Here is an 18,473-nt window from a genome sequence, read left to right as displayed (position 1 = left end):
AGGTGGGTGAATTCGAATGGATAGGATAACCTAACCTGCATAGAATCTGTGTATAAATTAATATTATGGACCGCTCCAAACAAATAGAGCAATAGACAGCTACTTACTACATAAAAAGGAAAGAAATGTAAGTTAGGCATTGCGTGCTCCGTTGGAAAATCTTGAAATTCTCTTCACGTGGATGGTTGGATGTAAGTAGTTGTTATGTGGTTGTAATCTTCAAAATTAACTCAATTAAACCAACTTAATGACTAGTTGAAAAGAACCATAGAGAGGATTATACCTTCACAAGCAACATTGCATGCAATCCAATATCATAAGAATAAAATTATTTGCACCCAGTTTTGAAAGCCGGATTAAATGTTCAAATAATATATCATCATGTGATTAATGATTTTGAATTAAAAATGAAATAATACCCAATCACATGATGATACGTCATCTATATATCTAATTAAGTACTCAAAACTAGCTTTAATGGCCATGGATGATAAAGCAATCCGTTCCTAAAAATGATGGTCATATTTACAAAATCAATCTAACACAAATCATTTACATGTCCCACTTTACCCTTGAAGCCCATCCCCATATTGTACACATGCATGGTAAAAAATTTGAGTGGTTTACGAGCTCTGTAATGGCAATGTCTCTGTTTCATCCACTTCTGCAAAATAAATTATAGGAGTTGTGTATGAAAACAGGCTCAAATACACACACAAACATGCGCCAATCATGCACATAAGATCAAAATATAATAAGGCTAAGTTATCGATAATACCATTATCTCTTAAAAGAGACGTGGTGAAGATATCAGAAAGCGAGCAACTTAATATTATATAGATGACTTGTAGACAAGAAAATGGGATGAGATCTTTACCAGTATAATAATCAGATGGCTTTAACCCATGAGCAGAAAAACTATCACCTCAGTTGTGTGCTTCAGAAGTAGGAAAAAGGCTTTTACTCTAATTCACTTCAATTCACCAAAGATGAGCTACTGCATAGTAGCGGTGAAAGCCTCATATGACAATTCACATAGGTCAAGAAAGCAGATACCACAAGGTGTGTTAAAGTACTCACCAAATCGAGGAAATGTAAAAGCACATGGGTCATTTAGGCTTGAACTTAGCCTTGAGTTTTCTCAGCTCCCAACCTTGTTGCTAATAAAGATAAACATCCAATTATGCCATTATAGAAGAAAAAGTCTAGCACTATAAATTTTAAAACTCCAAAAGGACTGTAAATTTTGAAAAAAATATTATATACCTCATGCAACTTTCCCCAAGCAGAGTCTGATCTTTCTTGCAGCAAGGACCACTCCAAGGCCATATCATATTCCAGTGTATTAGGCTGAGAACAATGTGAAGTGGCCACAGCTTCTCTCTGGGAAAGAAGAACAAACAGAAACCATATTCATCAGGGATAAAAAGAAAAAGTTGCATGTAATCATGTACTAGCACAAATGAATATGTGAAAGGGAGCAAATAATATTACCATATCCCGTTGCATCTGGAGTTTAAGTTTATCAATAACAAGATGGCCAAAGAATGTTGACTGCTTTCCTGTAAAGCAAGGAGTTCGAAAGCAGCCCAAAAGAGGCCTGCAATTAAAACATACAAAACACACAATAAAATATTTATTGAGCACTCTAAAAAATTGCAGCAAGCTTTGAATACAGTAAAAAAACCTTCACAACTATTTCTTAGAATTAAAATAAACATATATCAAATGTCAGTCACAATAAAGGACAGGAAACATCAGACTGTAGAGGTCTTGAGTCAATAATGTTCATCAAAAGTGACCATCGACCTAAATATCACTACTAGATCCACTTTATAATCCAAAGATTACAAGAATAATAACTACAGTCCAAATCAGATCAAACCATATTTTTTGACATGTAAGGTATGAACTGCAGATAATAATTTTTTATATGACTAGAAAATTGGCACTATCTTTGTCACCTGTCTATCTGAATTGTTCTCCTTCACCTTTTTCTTATGAGCTCTTTACTTCTCTCAATTTGTAAATAGCTCAAAAACTTCTGTTACATTTTTCCCCACTGGCATTCTATTTGATGAGATCATGGTTTCCCTTCAATCATTTAATATTTAGGGAACAACCTGCTGTCATCCTTTCTCTTTGATCTTGTGCAACAACTTCAAAATTCTTATTGATTACTATCAATCACTCTACATATCACTAGTTATCACTTTGAACAGACATCAAAATTGAGCTATGTTTGCTCTATAAATATAAGATGCAAAATAAATAAAATATTCTAAGATAACCTATATCTAATGAAAAATAAAATCTATTATCCTATTGCTCATGCCCTTGGAATGAAACAATTTTGACCTCAAATTTCAATCACCATCTCCATTTTCAATTTGCTTCAATAGGAATGCCATTAAAATGACTCCTCACTGTTAGAAACCAAAAATAAATCCCTAAATTTTAGGAATTCAATCTCAAAGTTTAGGAATACAATTTCAAATTAATTACTGTATATTTTTTTATTTTATTTTATTCTAGTTTTCCCTGAAAATTCATGTATAAATGTACCTATTCTCTATGGAATGAAGGAAAGCAAGATTCATCAATTTTTCACTACTTGTTTCATGGTATCAGAGCCTTAATCTTGAGGCTAGCAACCTTATCTGACATCAAAGGTTGTCAGACGATCACAAAAACTTCTAAAAAGCACAAAACCACTAGAAAAACATAGACATCACAAGAAAAGGCGTAGATGCCTTGGACAAACACAAATATTGCCAAAAAAGAAAGACGACATTGTCTACCATGCGGCTAGTTGTGGGATTGTCAAAGTGACAAATTTGGTATTAAACTCAGTCCTTTACATTCTCAATTTCTCCAATAATTTATTATCTATTAGTAAATTATCTAAGGACTTTAATTGTGTAGTATCATTCTTTCAAGGATGATGATTAATAATGCTAAGGAGTACAATCACCTATATTATCTCAAAATACCAACTTGGCTCAACCGAGTCCAATGAGAAGCCATGGCTTGAGCTTGTGCCATGAGAGGCTTGAGCTTAACTAAAATATATTTTTTAATTTTAATAAATTATTCTTTAAAATTTATGTATTCTAATAAAAAAAACATAAAAGTTAAATGGTGTTGAAAAAGGAAAAAAGTGAACTTATTTATAATAGGTATAGTGATTTGTTAGAATTCCTCTCACCTGATGTGAGACGATTGAGAATTTATTTATAATAAGTGAAGTGAGTTACTAAAGTGTTCATTTCCAATGTGGGATCCTCTCACCTAATGTGGAATTTCGATGTACCTAATGCTTGTGTCTTTGTTAGTTTTTCTCCCACTCAAAAAGGGTACAAATGTTATTGTCTTCTTTCCAAATGTTTCTTTGTTTCAATTGTTATAATCGTTCTATCCAAATGCTCCTCTTTAGGGGGAAAATCTCTTCACATTAGGATGCTTCAATTTTTTTTCCCATTCATTTCCCTTTGGACCACACTAACGATGATTATTTATTTATAGTACCTACTCCAAGGGGAGAAACACATTTAGAAGGAGAAACCCATGACAAGACCAAAAACTACTCTTCCCTGCCAACCATCAAATCCAAAGTCTAATCCTATGGTGGAAATTCCAGAGATAAGTGATAAACAACAAAACAACCTTGATATTTCTATTGCTATTCAAAAAGAAGATCTTGTACACAACATTCTATTATGAACCATGTTACATGATAAAAATTTATGGACAATATAAAGAATCTACCACAAGGATTGATAGTATTGACATTCCTAACACATTCAACGTGTCTTATAGGTTCCAGAGTGAAAGTCTACATTACAACAAGTATTAACGGGTAATAATACTTGGGAGACTATGGATTTACCCAAAGAAAAGAAGGTTATTGGATACCAGTGGGTTTTAACCATCAAGTATATGTCTGATGGAGCTATTAAAAAGGTATAAAGTCAGTTTTGTTGATCAGGGATTTACTCAAACATGTGGGATTGATTATGATGAGAAGTTTGCTCCCATTGCAAACCTCAACTCAATCAGGGTATTATTTATATTGGTTGCCAATCTTGACTGGGAACTACATTATATGAATATTATAAAATGTTTTCTTGAATGGAAAGGTTGATGAAAAGACTTATACGAAGATTCCATCTAGTTTTGATAATGAAGTATAAAAAGGTATGGTGTGCAAACTAGATAAGTCTTTGTATAGATTAAAACAGTTTTCTAGGGTTTGGTTAAAAAGTTTAATTCAAGTATAAAAACTTTTGGGTACAATCAAGGTCAAGCTGACTATACACTTTAAACCAAACATTCCCACTGATGGTAAAGTATCTATCTTGATCATTTATGTAAATGACATTATTATAACATGAGATGATGCTCAAGCAATTGAGAATTTGAAGAAATACTTGAAGACAAAATTTGAAGTCAAAGATTTGGGAAACCTTTCATACTTTCTTGGTGTGAAAGTGACATGAAGTAAACACAAGATTTATATCTTTCCGAGAAAGTATATTTTTACTTATTGGCAAAAATTGGAAAAGTAGGGTAAAAATCGGTGGATACAACCTTAAAATTGAATTTAGAGTGCAAGAGTACTCAAGATCTTCTAGTGGACAAAGGAAGATACCAATGGTTGGTAGATAAACTCATCTACTTATCACTTACTAGACCAGATATTGCCTTTGCAATAAATGTTTTGAGTAGTACAAAGACACCTTGATTTTGTCAGTCATATCCTATGGTATCTTAAAAGGGACTCCACAAAAAAGGCTACCAATTTTTGAAGATTGATCAAAGTGGGTATTCAAATGTTGATTAGACAAGGTTTATTGAAGATAGGAGGTCAATCATTGGTTACTACACCAAAGTTTGGGGAAATCATGTCAGTGGGAGGAGTAAGAAGCAATTAATATTCAAATCCACGTAAATATTTGCCAAGATGTGCAGGTTAGAACATAAGTTTTTTTTTTTGGCTAGGAAACAAAATTCCGATATAAAAAAGTATTCAAAGTATACAAGAATGGACAAGATGTTATGATACATGTGTAACAACTAGATGCTCAAATTATTGAAATGAAGTGTGCTATGTGTAACGCCAAAATGGCACACAAGGCGAAGGTAGTTGTAATATGCGTAAAAATTGATACTCATGAAGGAAAGAAGTAGGTAGTTGACCTATCAACTAATAAATTGAGCTTTTCATGCCACCTAAATGACTATGCTTACGAGCAAATATACAATACAATATCTAACTAAGTCGATTCTAAAAGGGAATTTCTAAATTACTTTGATAGAACACTAAGAAACTCCCCTAAAGTTATTTGATAAGTGTACTCCAATTAGTTAAGAAACTACCAAAAACCACCTTAGGAGGAAGATCCTATACAAATTTAAAGGGAGACTTTCAACAAAACATTGAAAAGGAAAAAAATAGTAGCTCAACAAAAACTACTAATTTGATATTATAAAATTTTCCCAAACAAAGTTGACTGACAAAGAAAGATTGTCAAGTTGAATTTGATACAATGACAATGGAATGATTCAAGTTGCACCCATACCTCCCATTTGATAGCAACAAGCATTGCTCATCTAATTTTGAAACAACCATCTCTGTCGCCTCTCTCGTTTTGAATATAACATAAGCTTGACCTACAACATGAACAAATCTAATATTGCATAACTGATTCATATCAAGGACAATGTCACCAATAATGTCATCTTCCAAAAAGCTTTTAAAACAACCGAACACTAGCCTCGATAACTTGATGTTAAATTTTGTCTTAAGTGGGAAAATGACAAATATTACCATAAACTAAGTTACAAGTGCATACAAATTACAATAGCATTAATGTTACAACTTTGCAAATGACAACTTTGATAACAAAAACACCTACAATCCCAAAGATCAAAATCATTATGCAGTTGAACTCCTATAAACCAACACTTAATACATGTTCTTTCCTAATCTCAAAAACCTTTACCATTAATAGCTAAGTTATGCCAAGCTTGTTAATAATTACTAAATCCCAAGATCAAAAGTACTATGTAGTTGAACTTTTCTTTTAAATGATTCACCTTCCCAATACGCCATTTATTGATTACCTCCAAAGATTCCAATAGACATTTGTCCCAAAAGTACAAGACCAAAGCCAAAATTACAAGGGGATTGGCATTTTCAATCAAAGGAACTTCATGCTTTTTTTAAAACACAAGCTACAAATAAATCGACATAATTATAAAATGTATGTGATATTCAAGATTACATTTGGTGTTTCAGTTTTAATAAATATATTTAAATAATTAAAATAATAATAATTGGATTTTGAGTTTTCAAAATTTAAAAATTAGTTTCCTAGAATTTTCTAGGAATTAGATCTGAAAAGAAAAACATTGAAATCATTTTGGTCAACATTTTGTTATGAAAAATGAAGTTTCAAATTGAAAACATAGAAAACAATTTTTCTGCATATTGTGCTTTAATATTTTTGTTACACATTGAATTCTCTTTGTTTCCCATTTTCCCTTTTAAAACAAGAAATATTAAGTCAAATTATATTACACATTTTCAAGACAAAAAAGAGAAAGCGAATAGAAAAAATGAAAAAGATAGTGAACACAACCTGTCTTCTAAATATCTATGAGATATGAAAGTTAAAATAATAGTGCTATGTGCACAACTTTTGTACACAACTTTATGCATAAACAATAGCATGTCATTATGTGATTAGACAGTTAAGAATTAAAAATAAAACAATACTTAATCACATGATGACACATCGTTGTTTGTGTACAAAATTGTATGCAAAAGTTATGCACATAGTATTATTGAAATTAAAATTATGATACCTTATCAGATTTTCCTAATTTTGAGCTATTTGAAAGATAGTATTGGGCACTGATTTTTAAAAATCCTCTAACTAATAAGATTCTTTACCTAAAGAGTTTTCAAAAACAGTGAATTGTATCCTATAGCCAAATATTTTTTTTACTTTAATAAGAAACTCTAGAGACCTTATACATATTCAAGAAGGTTTCTGAAAGTAAACAAGTTGTACACAACATATCTATGCATGAATGATTAAAAATAGCCTTAAAAAACTAACTTGAACACAAACACCAAAGGTCTTAAAATCCAAAAAGAGACTAACACTATACTCCATTAAGGCTTTCTTGTTATTTCAATTTCTAATATAACATCAATCTACTAATTTAAAAAAAAAATCAACTTAATTTTATTGGCATTATCATAACACACATGAACCCGGATATTGATGTAACATTGCCTCTATTAAAACTCTAATACCACAAGACTCCAATCAGGAAACACTTTACATAACCATGGAACTTCAATCTCCTCAGCCCAAGTATACAGGGGAAGTTAAAATGATAACGGGTTTGAGGTAAAGAAGTGAGGGACATAAACACATCAAATAAGCAAAAAAAGATTGGTTGGAGAGTTTGCTGAAACTAAGTTATATTGTTTGCATAAAATGTGTTACATATTACAAATGTTGTACACTTAATAGTTATTTATACACATGAGCCGAGAAAAATATCAAACTAAAAAAACTAGATAAAGCCCCTAAAAATATCTAGAGAGGTTCTAGACACACACTCTTGTATAAAAATCCTAAAACCATCTTGATGAGTGCAATATGTAGGAAATATCAAACCACCTTGGAAAAAAATGGGCAATGCATTGTATAACCAAAATATCAGTATCAACGCTTTAGCTAACTTTTCTAGACAACAAATATCTCACTAGATCTTAAGCAGATTTTGAGTTGCTTCTTACAAACATCATATGGGTTAAACACTACAAAAATTAAGGCTACACTTGGACTACTCTATGTGGTTGTATAAGGACAACCCACGTGCCCTGCTCAAAACTAGCAGGTTGTGACACTTTTCCCTGCCAATATAGCAATACTCTCCTCGTGCTATTGTGACAATTAGTATCACATCAGGTTTAAGGGAAGCCAAGCTTGTATGAGTGCCTAGGATTCGTGAGATAACAAGTTGGCATCAAACAAGGTTTGTGAGAAGCCAAGCTTGCGTAAGTGCCCAAGTTTTTGAGATAGATACCTAGTTACTATGAGCAAAGTTCATGGGCAGCAAGGTTTGAGTGGTGCCTAGGATTCAAAATAGATATAGAGTTTGTATCTAAGCTCATTCGAGGAGGTTAAGGCATTTCAACAGAGATTAATTTTGGGTTTTAACCAATGCTAATAGTAAGATAGCGAGTTTTGGCAAACCTACCATGCATGAAGGAAGAGAACGAGATAGAAAGGCTTCAAAGGGCAAAAGACAATGAAAATAGAAGTTAAGAGACCTGATGGCAGCCATGAATGTAAGACTTGTGAGGGTGGAGCTTGCAATGGTCAATAAAATTGACTAATTCAAGGAGTTGGTCAAACATACTAAGAAACTTGAGACAAAATCAACCATGTCTGCTTGTACTTGGAAAACACCACTATGGTTGGATGGAGAAGGTGACATGGCAAGATAAAGTGAGACAACAACCATGCCAAGGGGAGTACTCAAGAAACTGAACGACACAAGGACAATACAACCTGATAGGAGCATCGAGACAACCACCATGCTAAAGAGAGAACTCAAGAGAAGAACAACAACAACAAAAGCAGAAGCAATACAACCAAGGGGGATAATTCAACCTAATAGGACCATTGAAACCGCCACATGCTAATGAGTATTGCTCCAAAGCACTTGCAGAAGATACTCAACTAAGAAAGTCGAGAAAAGGAAGAAGTGAGTGAACAAGAGGAAGACTTAAGATGAAACTCAGGGCAACATGATGAGGGCATCACTGAATATGCAAGGGAGAGTGTCACAACCTACCAGTTTTGAGTATGGCACATGAGTTGTCCCAACACACCCATACACAACAGACCAAGTATTGTTTCAATTTTGGTAAGGTCTAACCCACATGATGTCTGTAAGAAGCAACCCAAAATCGGCCTAAGATTTAGAGAGTGAGATATTTGTTGGAAAGAGTTTTAAAAAGTTGGCTAAACGGTTGATATTTTGGTTGTATAGTGCACTATCTAAACTTTTCCAAGATAGCCTAATATTTTCATGCACAATGAATTCACTTAAATAGTTTTAGGTTTTTTATACCAGGGAATGTGTTTGGAACCTGTTTAGATATTTTTAAGGGGCTTGTTATAGTATTTTAGCTAGATATTTTCCCTGACTTATGTATAAATAGTCATAAAGTGTACAACATTTGCAATATGTAAAACTTTATACAAACAATATAACTTAGTTCTAGCATACTCTCTAGCCTATCTTCTCTGCTTATTTGGTGTGTTTATTTATCACTTCTTTAGCTCCAACTTATTATCATTTTAAATGTCTCTACACATATGGGTCAAAGAGACTTACTTAGCTTCGAGTTTTAGTGTTGCATGGGAGCACTGTAAGAGAGATCGGCCTGTGATCTTATGAATGCGAGTTAAACCCTCTTCTCCAAATAGGTATTATGCACCTTAAATTAATGTTCGACATAATAAAGCCATCCTATTGGATCTTGACCATCAACGTTAGGCAATTCAACGTTTTTGAAGTCAACCACTAGCCATTTTCATCGAATTGAAGGAGTGTTGGTTGATGAATTTGGGTGGTGATGGGATGGGAATTTGATAGTTGGATGGATAATAGGGTTGATTGTATTAAAAGGTGGTAGGATTGGGAGTTTGATAGCTAGATGTATGTGGAGTTGATTTCGGATTTGAGTTTTGATGGTAGGATTCTAAGTGGAATTGATTGGGAATTTGGTAAAGGGTGGATTAGTGGTGGTGTTGATTTGGTGATAGAATTACGGGTGGAATTGATTGTGATGGATCGAGAATTGATTAGGAGGATTAGTGGAGGTATCAAGTTGTTTGGAACTAAATTGCTTATTCGGAGTTTCTATGGTGTTTTATCCTACCAACTTTCTCTGGCCATTGTGGTGTCATTGGTCTCCCTTTGGGTGTCCAATTTTTGGTTTAGGGCAACCAATATCTCCTCATAAGTTACAATTTTTGATAAATTTCTCTTCCAAATCTGATATTGTTCACTATGTTCAACATCTTCATTTTGTCGTAGTTCCTTCAAGCCATTAACTTACTTCTCTAGCATATCAACTCATTCATCCATTCAGGTATTAACTATGGATGTGATAATGGTGTGCAAATTTGTCGACTCTGGAACCAGTTGTTGCAACCTTTTCATGTATTTGTTGATTGAATTGGAATTAACTGAAATTTATATAGACTAAATTGAATATTCTATTGAATGGATATTGGTTACAATTGAAAACCTGATATCTAGGGCACTCTGCCAAGAGATTATTGATGGTGCCCCATGTTTCAAAATACAAAGCTACTCTGCAATTACATTCTCAAAAGTTACTCGAATCCTATCTAAACCGAACTTTATTGAATTACGAACGAAATTCTACTTAGCAATATTAATTATTCAATTCAAATCCAAATTGGACTTTTAATATAATATTCCTAATTTGACTCCTAATATGATATTCCTAATTTTACCCAATATTTATTAAAATAATAAATTCCTAAATCAAATCCTAGTATAAACGAGGGCCAAGCATAGACATTATTTATGCTTTGCCACCAACATTGTTCGCATCTATCTCTTTTCCACACTCCCCATCAAATTGGTGAATATGTATTTGCATTACTAACTTGGAAACAATTGTTTGAAACCCTACATTACTTAACCGCTTGGTAAGCACATTTGCAAGTTGACATCTGATAAATGCATAAGGCGTGCAGAACCACCCACTTTTACTTCAGTTTGTGCATGAACCAAGGGTATTCGACAATCGTGTCTAATGATGACAAACAGCAGTGACACAGCAAATCTAAGAACGCAAAGTTGTGAGACAATGGCGGTGTAGCAATGAAGGTATTAAGGGTGGTGATAGTAACAATGATTGTATGCATAGTTCCTTTGTATATCCCAAAAATAGCTCAAGTTTCTGTCAACCTTTCTTTTCAATAAGAAATAAGGTTATTCTACACATATTATTCACCTTCACAAACAATCGTTACTATTCATATAAAAATAGACAGAAATCACAAGGATTGAGGGGCTAGAAACTTGTGCAACATTTTTGTTGTTTTGCATCACCATCTATCTTATTGCTCCGAAGAGAGAATTTAATAAAAAGGTAATTGCTTTCATAATGTTAGGAGAACTATAGTTTTGTTCCCATACCTGAGTGTGGTGAAGAAAAAAGAAACCTGGGAAGCATTTTTGCTGAGCAATTTTCCTTGAAGGCATGCCAAATTATGTCCTAATATACAATAAACAAATTCTTATAAATGCACCCAAAAAAAAAAGATTGGGGAAAGCATAGAAGCAATATAAGTGATCACCATAACTTAAAAAGGATGGGAGTTACCCACTACATTACCAAGAAATTGAATCAACAAGTGCTCTATTTATATCATGACCGCATTACTTTTCTCAACATTGCATTATAAATCACTAAAAATGAAAATCCTGTAGAAAGAATAAGTACAAAAAAATATAGTTTCAAAAATGATTACTACCTCAACTTCTGATGATGTGTAAGATGGGTCCAAATTCCCAAGCAAGACAAGTGTTCCTTGATCATGTGCACGCCGCATTTTTTCTTCCCATGGCTAGCAATAATATGGAAAATGTTTCAAAATTAGTCTATAAGTAATTTACTTCTCTTCCCCATTGATGGTGCATTCATATTCTTTTAAAACGGATTCTAGTGTTAGTAATAGTAACCCATACAACATTTTTACCGCTTTTAAAATTCATTAGTGAATGAGGTGAAATAAAGCAAAATGAATAATGAAAAGCATTAAATAGGAGAGAAAAGCACTTACAAGTTCCCTAAACCATTTGTTCCTATCCTGCCATCATGCAGATAAACAAGAATTACCAAATGAAAAAACAATAACACAATTATATTATGGTAATAAGCGACACCTTTTATTTTCATATATATAAATGAAAGCAATATTGCATCTAGAACATGGAAATAACATAAACCATAAGTTGCCTGAACTCACATCCCATGGCCAAATTCATGTAAATTTGATGGCATTTATTAGAAATTTAAGCCATGGAAAGAAAATAATCAACCAATATCTCAATATTTTCCATTTCATTTTCTCAACCTTCAATTAGTGGAAAAAATCATGTCATTGCCAACATGCAATCCATCATAATGAGTGCTTATTATCCAAATATTTGCTTTAAATGCCTTAAAATATAAATTGACCCAGAAACACAACTCTGTTTATATAAGTTTTGATACAGACAAAAATGAAGAAATAATCTAAAAACTCAATCGTTTAAACTGAGGGCTAAATACCTTACAATATCTAAATGCCCTTAATGTCAATCATGAATATACTTCTTTAACACTTGATGACATCTTTATCCTTTCTTTTATTTATTTTATCCAGTAAGGGGCATCAAGTTTCTTTTTCCTTCATTCATTTAGTTTTATCTTGCCATCATCACTCTTAACACCAACATAAACACCACCACACCATCATAAAGACCAACAACCAACCACCACAACATAATCAGTAATGCAGTCATTATTTTATTATTAATTATTATCCTTAATATGTAAAATATACTAGAATATTGATATTTATAAGAAAAAAAGATGAAACTGCTAGTCTTAAGATATTTCTATGATATTAAAGAAACTTAACCAAGGAATGCAAATCCTGAGGTGGCCACCATGTAAAATGGCTCCTAAACCCTTAAAATACCGAATTCTTTTTTGGCAAGGGCCAAGGCTGAGGCCAGGGAGTCTGTGAACATGTCCGAATTTCCTCACCCCTGAGTTAAAAACTTAATTTTATGACTTAGAAAAGGGAAAAAATATTTTCAAACTACGAAGATTAAGTGGTTCACAACAGTAAAGAGGTCGCAAAGAGTATAGCTAGTCATAAACAGAATGTAATTCATGGCTAAAGAGAAGTCAACAAAAATTGTTTGTTTGCTGTGTTCACAAAAAGTTGAAAGTGGCAGCTAAGAATTTCGAGTGGTTAATGTCAAAACATTTTACTTCATATTATATATATATATGTATAATTGAACCACAACAAAATGCTAGTTCAGTTGATCAGATAGGCATTAATCCAAATGTTTTGTCCTAAGATTATCCAAACTCATTAATGAACTACAAGGCCCACTGGACCTTAAACTAGAAAATGAGAAGATCAAAGTTTCTATTAGCCCATGGTAAGTTGTTATAATACCCCTAAGCTCGGCATGCCAAGTAATCCCCAATATCAGCCCCAACTGAGTAAAATGACATCTATAGATTCAACTTATATTCAAAGGAAATCCTGGTATACATATTTACATTTTTTCTATTCAAACTTTAGAAAGAAAAGTAAGCATTGCCTAAGTATCACATGATATTTGACAATCTTACCAAAAAACCTGGCCATGTTATAAAGAAGAGAGAGTTTCACAAAAAACTAATAGCAAACTTTATATTGCTCTCATCAAAAGTTTTTAAGATAATTTTACAGCAATAAAACTTAAAAATTACATGGTAAATACAATTACCAAAAGCATGGTTGGTCTATGCAGCACTCATTAAAAGAATTCTAGTAGTGTCAGCATGTTAACCATACAATGTCAAATTCATGGTTTAGCTACACATCTCTAACATTAATTCAAAGCATGTAATTGGCACGAACATATTTCAGTAAAAAAATGAGATATAAAAAATAACAACAACAAGAGACTATATGCTCAGAAGACTATAAAAATATTGTCTTTTTTAACATTCAAATTATTTAATGTTATAAAACTCAATAAAAAATAAAAATCAACCAAATCTATGATACTTGGGCAAAGGAACGTTCAATTTACCTTGTATTACAATGTTCATATATTATTTCATATCTTTAAAGATTAACAACCAACCCACTGTAAGCTAATTAATATGAAGAATGACCTGCATTGTGAAAAAAAGATATTCCTGGCAATAGTACTCACCAGATTTGGTCGTCGGGTAACCTCCCATGCTTGGTTATCTCTTTCATTTCCTACCATTTGCATTGAAGATGCTTTAGGCAAATTGTCATTAGTAGGTTTTAGAAGCTTTGCATCACCTTTTCGTTTCTTGGAAGGATCCTTTTCTATCTCATGAGAATCCTTTGCTGTTGCAAGTTTAAACTTAGATTTATCTTCATTGGTGGTAGCAGATACTGTATCCTTTGCATCAGTCCCATCAAAATCAACGCGTAACTTATGTGCACCATTCTTGTACTTATCATCAAATATTTTAACAGAACTGTCTAGCTTCATTTTTTTCGATGGCCTATTATCCAAATCACTAGGATCCTTAGTAGAATTTACTTTTTCTTTAAATTCAATATCACTAACCCTACCACTTTTAGTCTCCTTCTTTTCAAATTTTGTACTGGTCTTGTCACTTGCTCGTGCCTCATCAGCTCTAGACATTTTGCCTGTTTGTACACCAACTCCAGACACAACCTTTTCCACCTTGTTTGTAGCACTTGCCGCTTCACTGCAATCTATGTGTACAGAGGAGACAGACTTTTTTCCAAGCAAAGATCTTTGTTTATCCAGTGAAGTATTCGACAATGATGCATCTTCTTTTATTTTCATTTTACCCCTTTCACCTGGCTCTAAATCTACACAAGAAGTTGGCTTTCCTGCAAGTGAAGACTTTTGTTTAACTAAAGAAGCATTCATATTTTCTTAGGCTAAGGTATCAATAGAGTTACCTTTGTTTCTTCAGTTGCATGTTCCTCATGCATTCTTTGCTCAGCTGAAATCACTACCTCTTCACTAGCTACAGCAACATGCTTCTTTTCTGAATCAAGTTTCATATCACCACTAGATTTTTGAGAACCCAGTCGGTTAAATATAAACTTCACTGCAACAATTAGAGAAACATCAAACACATTAGGCAGCAAGCAAACAAGATAAAAGGGAAACACAAAGAGATTACAGGAGTATTAAACAAGGAATGACAAGTACCTTCAATCCCAGCAATCATTTCATCAATCGTATCAAAGATTTTACAGTGCTTAACATGAAATGTCCGATAAAAGACAAAGTCACTCATTTGAAGTTCTTCAGCTGATGGTTGTGGATTTCTGTCATCCTTTGAAATGCAAACAACCTTGCATTTTCCAGAAATTGCTTCCTGATTTTAAAATGTAAATGAGTCTCTAGAGAGCAAAACTTATCACATCAAATGCAAGGAAACTATTTCAAATGTCATAGAGTAATGAACCAAAGGATAGATATACAAGTAAATGTCCATATAACTTGACATAAATGAAGGTTTTTATATTAATTTATGGTTTTTCTTGGTTTAATTATGAATATGTGGGATGACCATATCAACAATCCATGGTAAATCCCTTAAGAAACAGTAATTTACCCACAAATTTTTTTTATACAAAACAAGATGAAAAGGACTTTAAGATTCTATGTCAATATGAATAAATAAACATGTGTATCTATTCATGGGAGTACATGTAACTAAAGTTAGATGGCATACAAATATTCGAGAACAACAGCTTTGGAGTATATACAAAAATAAATTTCTTAACTAAAACAAAATCAATGATGAAGATTCAATTACCAGAGGATTGACATTAGCAAGGCCTGCACCTTCACCACATGCCAGAAATAATTCATTCTCAGGTACCCGTTCATTACCAAGAAAATTTGAAATCTCACAAGGACGGAAAAACCAAAGAACCTTTACTCTCTTTGTCTTATCAGCGTTCTCCCATATCTTTATAAGTTTACCAATATAAGGCTCAAGTTCCCCTTCCTTGTACATATATACACAATCATAGAGAGCATATTCCACACCATCATATGTAAAAGATTCATAAAATCGAACATCTTTCTTTTTTCCACCAAGTCCTCTCTTTTTACCCCACTTAAATTCAAGGTTCTCAACTTCAGCAAATTCTACCATCTTGTCATGTATGCTTCTCTTTGTCCAAAATAAGAAATCAAACAAGTCCAAAAACTCAACCTGAAAAAGCAGCAATAAATCTTTTTAAAAAGTGAAGAGTTCCCTAATATTCATGACCAGCTACAACCTGAAGTAATTAATGCATTTTCAATGAGATAATTTCCAAGCAAAATGCATAATGAGCATTTGTTTTTACAATCTCATAATGTGCAAGAATAGAAATTTCGAATGGCCTTACATTAACATAGACATCAATTCAAGACCATTGTTAATGATTTGATAAAGATTAAAACTAAAGCTCAAAAGTAAGAATGACTTTTGTATCACAAAGTCATGAGGGCTAATATCCATGCAGGCAACGTCCCCTTAGAAGCCTGTTTTTCAAGGTTAGTTTTATACGTGTGGTTGTTACAATTTATATCAGAACATAATTGTCCTCCATGGAAATGGGACAACTCTTGTCGCAAATGGCCCTGGAGGTACAGACCTTGTGAACTGGGACGACTCTCATGGTAGATGGGGCTGGACATACAAAGTAACTAAGTACTGCCAGGGTGGATTGCATGGAAGACGGTTCTCATCACAGATGTGCCTGAAGGTTCAAACCTCGTGGACTAGGATCACTCTCATCGCAGATGGGGCTAGAGGTACAGAGTAAGTACTGATCTGGTGGATTGTATGGTTCTAACTAAGTCCAATATCACTGAAGAACCAAGGTAAATTGTACAGTCCTAATTAAGTCCCACATTGCTAAAGAATTGGCTTTGCATGTGGGTTAATAACTAAGTGGGCTCCCTCCCCTTGGCTGTTTTTAATGGCAAGTTGCACCCATTTGTGGTTCCTACAAGAGAATCCGGGAAACAAGAAATTTCTGGGCAAATTAATGCCACAATTTTTAGAAATCATGAATAAAACGCTAATCAGACCAAATAATCAGCACAAAAGAAACCCTAAAAACAATAAACAACTGATAATGCTCAACACTCTCCCTTCGTTTCATTAGACTTGAAATACATTCCGCGAAAGAAAAATAAAATAAAGACTAAGTGGACTAAATTCAATTATCAGGCATCACGAATTTTTTTTTTTTTAAAAAGTCATATGGAATCAATTTTTTCCCAAATTCACACAAGAAAAATATCGCATTTATAAACGCCGTGAATAAGATTTAAAAGCAACTCCGATAATATCTAAAGTACAGTTTTTCAACTGAAACAGACGGAACACGACTGAATAGACAAATTACTTCCAGTGCAAAAGAGCTCTGAAACTAGGCAATGCAATCGCCGGAGATAGTAAGGCTAACGGGAAACTTACAGTAAATGAATCTTCCCTTCTTTGAAATAAAAACCCTAACGACAAGAACACCAGGTTTAGCCAAGTGGTTCTGTATTAGTTCTCAGGACACCACACTAATATATAGATTTAGGAACCAGCATGACGTAGGGGGGTCCAGCGCCTCCATTTACTCGGAGTTTTATTTTAATCTGTTTGTTATAAATTTTTCTATTATTATTATTGTTAGGGAAAAGCACTATTTCCCACCCAAGTTTTAATCTTACCTCAAAAGTATATTCATATCTGATGAAAAATTTAAATATTCATCTATCTCTAAACTATCGTTAAGTTTTTCATTAAATATAAAGATAAAACTGTTATTTCACTGTTTACATTCAAGTTATATAATTTTATCATATTTTCTCTCTTCGATTTTAAAAATTAACTTTTACCTATATCTTTGAACTTTGAAAAGTGACTTTCACCCCCCCAAATCTCTAATTTTTTTTTTATTTTCCCTCTAGCCACTGGTGATGATGTGGCTGGAGAGAGAGTGATGAGAACGACACTCGTTGACCTTCACTAGACGACGGAGCGTCGTCCATTCACTGGACAACGGAGCATTGTCCAGAATGGACGACAAAACGTTGTCTAAAATCTAGACGACACTCGTCATCCAGATCTGGACGATTGTTGTCCTTTTTGGACGATGATCATCGTTCAGAGGTGGTCGACCTCTGAAAGAAAACTTCTCTGTCGTCGCCAAAGCAGAGAAAGTGGTTGTATTTCAAGGGGAAAAAGTGAACTTTTTTAAACTTAATTCAGGAGACAAATGTTAGTTTTTCAAATTAAAGGAGGAAAAATAAGATAAAATTTTAATTATTTAATATTATTACTAAAATAACAAATTTAACTCTTAACCCTAACAGAAAATATGTGGATCGGTCCAAACAGATTAAACTTTAGGTAAGTATTTAAATTTTTTATCAGAAATAGGTATACTTTTGGGATAAAACTAAAACTTGGGTAGAAAATAGTCATTTTCCCTTATTATTATTTCTTTTTATTGTTTTCACATTGACAAAAAGCTTAGTTTGGTATAAACTATTTTTACCTGGTCCGTGATATTGTTTTAAACGTTTTTTAAAAGGCCAAATGACTA

The 18,473-nt window shown here is 33.2% G+C and overlaps 1 protein-coding gene across 4 annotated transcripts; it reads right to left on the bottom strand.

The window, feature by feature from the left end:
* Positions 1 to 413: 413 nt before the first annotated feature.
* LOC123194848 (protein ANTI-SILENCING 1) lies at positions 414 to 17,493 on the bottom strand. Of its 4 annotated transcripts, none has more exons than XM_044608301.1 (14): positions 17,351 to 17,493; positions 15,689 to 16,093; positions 15,076 to 15,244; positions 14,820 to 14,971; positions 14,065 to 14,748; positions 11,919 to 11,945; positions 11,610 to 11,702; positions 11,272 to 11,350; positions 5,583 to 5,673; positions 1,495 to 1,600; positions 1,267 to 1,383; positions 1,081 to 1,160; positions 878 to 997; positions 414 to 664 (listed from the first exon to the last, which is right to left on the bottom strand). In XM_044608301.1, the coding sequence occupies exons 2-12, from the start codon at positions 16,031 to 16,033 to the stop codon at positions 1,110 to 1,112; spliced, it is 1,914 nt and encodes a 637-aa protein (XP_044464236.1). In that variant the 5' UTR covers positions 16,034 to 16,093; positions 17,351 to 17,493; the 3' UTR covers positions 414 to 664; positions 878 to 997; positions 1,081 to 1,109. The 4 variants fall into 4 exon arrangements, with proteins under 4 accessions (XP_044464236.1, XP_044464237.1, XP_044464238.1 ...); XM_044608302.1 differs by having other exon boundaries at positions 878 to 994; XM_044608303.1 differs by lacking the exon at positions 5,583 to 5,673.
* Positions 17,494 to 18,473: the final 980 nt, after the last annotated feature.

The sequence above is a fragment of the Mangifera indica genome, chromosome 13, assembly GCF_011075055.1.
Source record: "Mangifera indica cultivar Alphonso chromosome 13, CATAS_Mindica_2.1, whole genome shotgun sequence".
NCBI classification, from domain to species: domain Eukaryota; kingdom Viridiplantae; phylum Streptophyta; class Magnoliopsida; order Sapindales; family Anacardiaceae; genus Mangifera; species Mangifera indica.
The sequence above is the reverse complement of the archived record's forward strand: the minus strand, read 5'-3'. Positions and strand labels throughout refer to the sequence as shown.